This window comes from Neophocaena asiaeorientalis, unplaced genomic scaffold, assembly GCF_003031525.2.
Source record: "Neophocaena asiaeorientalis asiaeorientalis breed wild unplaced genomic scaffold, Neophocaena_asiaeorientalis_V1.1 scaffold582, whole genome shotgun sequence".
Taxonomy (NCBI): Eukaryota; Metazoa; Chordata; class Mammalia; order Artiodactyla; family Phocoenidae; genus Neophocaena; species Neophocaena asiaeorientalis.
The window spans coordinates 1,114,414-1,122,272 of record NW_020172996.1 but is presented as its reverse complement, the minus strand read 5'-3'; the positions used below and the strand labels follow the sequence as shown (position 1 = coordinate 1,122,272).

General features: G+C 49.0%; 1 protein-coding gene across 1 annotated transcript in view; it reads left to right on the top strand.

Moving 5' to 3' along the window:
- Window positions 1–7,859, top strand: part of LOC112397965 (zinc finger protein 264-like) — a 25,974-nt gene that overhangs the window by 9,036 nt on the left and 9,079 nt on the right. Inside the window, exon 3 of the mRNA XM_024742315.1 lies at window positions 6,540–6,635. Within this exon, the coding sequence (XP_024598083.1) occupies window positions 6,540–6,635 (96 nt within the window). The remainder of the gene's footprint in view (window positions 1–6,539; window positions 6,636–7,859) is intronic.

Genomic DNA, 7,859 nt, shown 5'->3' with positions numbered 1-7,859 from the left:
TTCCTGACAACCTGTCCTGACCAACCAGCTATAAATTGGAGATTTCCCTTTTGGCAGATTGAGGCATATACCAGGGTCACAGACAGCAGCTCAGGAACATGATAGAATCCCTAATAGAAGAAAGCAAAAAGGTCCCAGGTCTGATTTCTGTCTTAGGAGAGGAAGTCCATGGGTATCTGCTGGGGTGAAGGTTTTCGTGTCCCCAGGCGAAGTCATCTTCATCAGTGAGGTCTTGCTCTGGGACGTGGGGCAGGGTATCCTTTGCAAGTGGGTACGTACGCACTTGACTTGATGTGGGCCTCAGTATTTGCCGTGTTTGGTTGAAACAGTGGCTTCCTCAGAGGGTTCAGGCCTCTGACTTATAAACCAATGAAAGTACCCAGACCAGTTATAGTAAGAGCAACAGTTACCAGAATGCCATATGGCTGCTCTTCAAGGTTTGGTTTGTTTTGTTTTGTTTTGAAGTTCAGGGCAAATGGATTCCGTATCAGGTGACCAGCTGCCTGGCCTGTGGGGCAGTCTGTGGCTAATGGGTGCCGGGAGCGTGTGCTCCCTCCTTCTGGTCTCCAGCCTCATGGAATGATGGGAAGCTCTGTGTGTAACTGCAGGGGAGACAGTGTGAATGACCTCCTGTAGAACGAGTCTTTGTGTACATAGAGGTGAGGCACATTCCCTTCCAGAGTAGGAAAGGGCAGTGGGACATTTTTAAAGGTATATGATTCAAGGAGCCTTGAGTTAAGGCTAAGGGGTGAGATAGAGGCCCAATGAGGGGTTTGTTTGTCAGACTGGAGTTTGAAAAGGAGCTGTTTAAGGAAATCGTCGTTTTTCAGTTAAACCAGCTATTTGGGGCCTATTGGGGCCATGAAGCTCTATTGACTACTTCTCTCCAGAGCCCAGCATTGTGTAATTTGAGAAGTGAAATGTGTATCTTGGTTATTGTCAGTAATGTCTGTAATTCCAAAGGGAGTAAGGAGCTTCCTGGCAAGGCCTATCGTTGTGGCCTTTATAAATGTAAGGACATGTGATTTTGACTTACTTACTTTTGGGGTGTTGGTGAGACAAGAGTTTCTTTACCCTGAAGGAGGCAGTTTTTAAGCAATGGCCCAGCAGTTTATAATGAATGTGAAGAGGAGGCCGTTTGTTGATCAGGGCATCTAGTACTAAGATGACCCCCTGAATAGGCCAAGAAATGTTTCTTAGATCCCATTTTTTATTTGGACATTCTGGCTACAGGATAGAAAGCAGCATCAATCTACTGAGCTCCATCATGTGCTGTGGATGCAAGAGATCCACAAACTCCCACAACTGTTCACTCACTTAATCCCAAGGTGCTCCCCAGGTAGCCAAGGGCTGTGGGGAGGGGTGCCCTCCTCCAGCACCACAGCATCTGGCAAGGACCCACCTTGTCCTACAAGAGGAATATGTCAGAGGGCCCAGGTTGGGTTCCATCCTGTCCTGGGGCCTCAGGAGCTGTGCTGAGCTTGTGATGTGCTGTTGCCATGATCCAAAGCTTGATGGGCAGCTGGGTGTGGCGGTCAGTGGCTCGGGGTCTGCAACAGCCTTCATTATCCGGAGAGCCTTGTGTATAGTTAGTTGTTGTTTTAGTAGCATATAGTACCAAGCTGAAGGGACAGTCTGGGCATCTGTGGCCCCGGTAGGTGATTCAGAAACTCGAGGAGGTGTGAGAAGAGGTTGTCAAAGCCTCTTTGGTGACGGAGTCTCTGAGGACATTGATGGGACTGGCTATTTAACAGTATTTTGAGCAGATTTTAGAGCTTTTGTTGGAGGGAGTCCCATTTAAGTCGGGCTGATTTGCAAGTATCAGCATCAGGGAGAGTAAATAAAATTTATAAATGAGGAATATGTGGCCAGCAGACCCAAAGTAATACTGAATAGTATTTTTATCTAAAACTAGTCCCCAAAGGATTAAAAGGTGTTGGACTCACTGTCACAAGCGTGTCAAATGAATCTCCTTAGACGAGGTTGTCATTGATATAACATCGCCTGTGCTCCTGGAGAGAGGTGGGTGGGTGCAGCTGAGGTCTTGGCTGCAGAGGGTGTGGGTGTTGGCAGAGCTGTTGAGCCACCCCACGGGGCAGCCTGGGGAGGAGTCCTATTTGCCTTCAGAGCGAAGGCAAACCGAGGTTGAGAGGCTGTCAAAATACACACCAGCAGAACACGTTAGCCAGATCTGTAATTGAAGAGTAATTACCGGGTTCTAATAATACTGGGTATTGGGTGTGTGGATCTTGTTAGTCAGCTCAGGCTGCCATTACTGTATGGTTAAACAGCAGCTTTATTTTTGCACAGTTCTGGAGGCTGGAAGTCCCAGTTCAGTTGCTGATAAGGATCTCTTGCTGGCCACCTTCTTGCTGTGTCCTTACCTGACTTTTCATCTGGCTTGGAGAGGCCTTCTCTTCCTCTTAAAAGGATATGGGTCCTACCAGATCAGGGCCCCACCCCGTGACCTCATTTAACCTTAACTACCTCCTTAAAGGCCCTAAGTCCATATAGGGTCACACTGGGGATTAGGGTTTAACACATGCAGTTTAGGGAGACACAATTCAGTCAGTAACAGGAACCCTAACAGATGGGACCATGGCATTAAGATTGCAGTAACTCACAGCGAGGTGCCCTGTGTTTTTTTAGGTTTAAGAACACGCACAGCTGGGCTGTCAACGTGGAGAAGCAGTGGGGATCACCACCCCTTGATTAATTAGGTCTTACATAAAAGTTTTATTCCCCAAAGGCCCCTTTTCAACTTACATTGGGCTGAATTATTATTTTAACTCGGGTCTGTAGGGTCCCATTTTATCAAGCCAATTAATTTGTAAGTGCCAAAAAATTATTTTAATTGTGTATTGTGTCAGAGCATCTATGCCCAATATGGGATACTTTAGGACAGTGGGTACTAGGGCTATAGGAAATTCAGGTAAAACTACAGTCAAAGTAAGATATACCTATTTTTTCTCTTTAATATTTAGGTACTTTTTACAGTGGTGGAGTAGTGTTTCATTTTAGTGGGATCCCCAGGTATAACTATGATTTGAGCCCTGTATTAAATTCATGAAGTTTTGTCAGTTGATGCATTTTAGCAAATTCTAAAGATAATTTAGAACCTGTGTTGTGGAGTCAGACAAACCAATTAGTGCTCTGTTTTGTTTTGGTGATAAAATTTTTTTAATATATAAGTTTTGTTATACCATATGTAGTTATTATATAATAATTATATAAATTTTAGTATATAAATTTTGGATTTCCAATTGGGTCAGTATAGACAGAGTTCTAACTTAGTTATATGTTGTATGTTATTTAAATTTTTATTCTCTCCCTGTTATCTAGGGTTTTTTGTTGTTGTTACTGCTTATAAATCAATAAGTAGTCTAGAACCAGTATTATGTTTGCTAGACCTGGCGTTTGCTTGATATGTAAGATTAATAATGTGCCCCCTTCCCTTCTTTCTTCCTTTTGAGCTTTTCAGCCATTTAAAACCCTGGTTTTTAGTTTTAGTTTGTCTCCTGCTGAGGAGAGGAAAGGGTGGAGGGGCCTGGGGCCTCCAAGATGCAGCCTCTCCCCTGGATGGCCCTGGTCCACAGCATAACGAGCCCCTTCCTCCCCACTCCTTTTTTTTCTGCCTCCAAACAAAATCTTTTTTGGGGGGTAGGGGGTCACCTTTCTGCCCCCACCACCACCATTTTTCTTTCTTTTATTTGGGTATTTACCTGGTAGGCTCTTAGCAGTCCCAAGTGGCAACCACTGTGAGTGGCAGCCTGCCTTTTTAGGGAGGGGCTGGGGCTCATGCCTCAGGACAGCAGTGGTGGTGGCAGTGTCCTGACGGGGTGACAGTTTGGTGTTGAGGAAGAGCTCTCCACGTGCTGGTCTGCAGCAGCACTCACGAGTGCCGGACACACTGGCCGGGCTTACACAATCTGGAGTAGGTTGAGAAACATCCTCAGGTGTCTCAGAGGGCAGCAAAAACAATATTCCTTATTCCTTTATTTCTCCCCCCATTATACGTTGAACTAGCAGTCTCCAGAGATGGGATCTCTTATCCGCTACGTGGTTGGGGCAAACTGCAACAACAGTAAGGCAAGCAGCCATGGCAAGGTTTGCCTGTGAAGCAGTCTAAGCCTCTTCTGTGCCATGGCATGTGTGAGGGGGGTGCCCTATGCCACTCGCATCCCTGTATTGCTCCAGGGACCAGTGCCTGGACTCTGGCCGGGTGTGCCCTCAGAGGGCAGGCAGTGCCATCAGTCTCTCACAGGGTGGTGGGCAGCTCAGTTGAGCAGCCCCCCATGGACTTCAGTGTTGTTGGCTCAGTTGATCACACTTGAATCCCAACCGTCTATTGGGGGGCCTCGGCGTTAGGCAGTAGCCAGTTACCTGGTTGCCCCGGGGTCACCAGCCCAGAAACTTGGTGTGTTGACAATGGCGAGACAGACTAAGTGCTCCGTCTCTTCCCAGATCAGGTGGCAGCTAGGGACTCACAGCCCTTGCGGACCTAGACAGGAGGAGCGCTCTTCAGAATTTTGCTGGGTATTTAAAAAAAGACTTAGCTTAATGGAGACATACCTTACTTTGACCGAAAAGAGTCAATATTTTAAATATGTGAGTTCTTTAAATTATTCCATCCATTTTAAACAACGTAATGCATTTAAATTGCTTGGTACAGTCCCTGGGATATGGTAACACCCTATAAATGTTAACTTTTCAATTATTATTAAGGTTAAAAGTTCATAGTGACGTGGTGGATTGGTTAAGCATGTGGACTCAGCCACTGTTCAGCAGACTCTTCTCAGGGAGTGACACTTGAGCTGAGACCCAAAGAGAAGTAGCTGGAAGGAGCAAGGTGGGTAGAGAACAGCCTTCCAGGGAGAAGGGCCAGCATGTGCAAAGGCCCTGAGGTCCTAGGGAACGTGACTCCTGACAGCTGAAGGGAGGTCTTAGTTGCTGTCGCTGAGCCCCGTGCTGAGCACGGAGCACACAGGAGAGCACATTGCTTAGTGATGACTGATGAACCCTGGACCTGACAGAGAAGCTGTCGGCGAGTCCTGGCACCTCTGCCGTCGACTTCCTGCCGAGTCTGTGTGTCTTTCCCCTGCATCTGTGTTTGGCTGTATGTGACAGACCGGCTCAGTCTTCACCCTGGAGGAAATTTATTATCTCACCAGTAGGAAGCTCAGAGGTGGGGCTGGCTACCGGGTTGGTGGGTGCCAGCCCAGTTGTCTGCTTCTTCCTGGTCTAGGGCCTCGGGCAGGTTCCCTCACAGGCGACCCAGGCTGCTGCAGGACTACAGCACTGGCCGGTCCCCTCACTCAGCCATCCTGGACTAGAGCTTTCTCCTCCAGAGGGCTGGTGTAGGTCACCTGCAAGTTGGTGGAAACCAGAGTTTTCAGCCCTCCCTTGATGCCAGAATCTGGGATGGTTTTTTTAAATCTGTAGGTATCCAGGCCTCATCTGCAGAGATTTGGTTTCTTTCTCTTTTTTTTTTTAATAAATAAATTTATTTATTTTTGGCTGCGTTGGGTCGTTGTTGCTCACAGACTTTTTTTTAGTTGCAGCGAGTGGGGGCTAATCTTAGTTGTGGTGTGCAGGCTTCTCACTGTGGTGGCTTCTCTTGTTGCGGAGCATGGGCTCTAGGTGCGTGGGCTTCAGTAGTTGTGGCACACGGGCTCAGTAGTTGTGGTGCACGGGCTTAGTTGCTCCGTGGCATGTGGGATCTTCCCAGACCAGGGCTTGAGCCTGTGTCCCCTGCATTGGCAGGCGGATTCTTTAACCACTGTGCCACCAGGGAAGTCCCTATTTGGTTTCAGTTGGATGTGAACCAGACATCTCAGGAGGTTTTAATGCACAGGTGGTTGAAATTCACTTGGGTTAATTAGTAAACACCTTCTGGAAGGAGGCGGTCATATTCTCTGTGTCTCTTGGCTGCAGCTGAATAGAGTTGGAACTCTGTGCAATGGAGGTCAAAGGGAATAGGTGTTGTCTACACAACCAGCACTGCAGTCTAAAGTCTTTGGATCCCAACATTGGTGGTGTTTTTTTTTTTTTCTTTTTTTTTTTTTGGCTTCATTGGGTCTTCGTTGTTGCATGCGGGCTTTTCTCTGGTTGCGGCAAGCGGGGGCTATTCTTCGTTCTGGTGTCCAGGCTTCTCATTGTGGGCTTCTCTTGTTGGGAACGCGGGTTCTAGGCATGTGGGCTTCAGTAGTTGCAGCACACGGGCTCAGTAGTTGTGGCTTGCAGGCTCAGTAGTTGTGGCACAGGGGCTTAGTTGCTCAGTGGCATGTGGGATCTTCCCGGACCAGGGCTTGAACACGTGTCTCCTGCATTGACAGGCGGATTTTTAACCACTGCGCCACCAGGGAAGCTGCAACATTGGTATTTTTGACCTTGGTTTCCAGGTTCCAGGTCAGGATTTCTGTGGATGGAATCAGCTTCATTCAGAGGTCTTGTCCACATCCTGAAGTCCCACACTAGATCGAGGGGTTTTCTTTGTTTTCACAGAAATCCTAGTGTCTTCTTCCTTTCTCCATGAACAGGGTGTCCTGTTCCCAGATTTGAGCTGATCTTCCAGCTGGAGCAGGGGCAGAAGCTGTGGACTATGAAGAAAGACCTCTCCCAAAGCACCTGTCCAGGTAGGAGCCAAGATTTGGGCAGCTGGGAGACCCTGCAGGGGGAGGTCGCTGGCCCTGGTTCCTTGGGGAAGCGTCTTGTTCGGGCCTCTGTGGTGGTCTGGAGGCCACGGAGCCCTTTGACCCCAGGTCCCTCTGTCCTCCTGGAGGATAGGGGTGCATGAGCTGAGATGTGTCTTGGGCTCCAGCTGCCTGGGCTTCAAGCTTCAAGCTGCCTGGGCCTCAAGCTGTCTTGGGCTCCAGCTGCCTGGGCTTCACCGATCACCAGCTCTGTGGCCCTAGTGAACTTCGGGATCTCATTGTGTCTTTGTATATATACGTATGACTAAGTTAAATCTTAGCTGCCATGTCAGACAGACTTCAGCATCTTGGTGCTCAGCATGTGGAAGCACTTGTTCTTTTTTTGTATTTCTTTCTTTTGCCATGCCTCGCAGCGTGCAGGATCTTAGTTCCCAGACCAGGGGTCGAACCCGTGACCCCTGCAGTGGAAGCTCAGAGTCTTAACCACTGGACCACCAGGGATGTCCCTGGAAGCACTTTTTCTGAGGCACACCCGGTCCGTGTGACTGTGCATCACACAGCTGTTCAGGAACCCGGGTCCACTCTGCCGTCAGCATGTGGCTTGAAGGTTGTCCTGACCTCCTGCAGCAGGCAGAGGAGAGTGAGAGGGCAAGGAAGACTCGCACAAACACCAGCCCCCCGCTTCCACTGACAGGCACTAGGCGCTTGGCCACACTCGGGGGACGGGGCTGGGAGATGGGGCTGAGCCATGTGTCCAGGTGGAGGAGCAGATGGTTTGGCAAGTGTGGTCTGCTGCGCTCAGTCTGTTCCTGATAGTTGCTCCGTCTCCGGGTTGTTGGGGACGTGGTCACATAACGCGTTAAAGCATAAAACCGCTTAGCACAGCGTCTGCGCCGCAGTCAGTGGCTCGTGGGAAGTAAGCCGTTGGTGTCATTCATGTCCCTGTATCGTAATGAGTAATGCATCTCACGTTTCCCTCTGACCTCTGAGGAAAAGGGCCTTCCTTCCTCTCCCAGCTCCTCTCCAGCTCTCGTCTGCCTCCCCTTTCCCACCCTGTCCGTCCAGACACTCAAGAAGCCTTCCCTTGTTGCATGTCTCCCTACTCCTCCTGTTTGGTAAAACCTGACGGTGACACTTGTCCTGCTGTGCCCCACATCTGGGCTGCTTGAGGGTACTGGGGCCACCGTGTGTGGTGATGGGACCCCT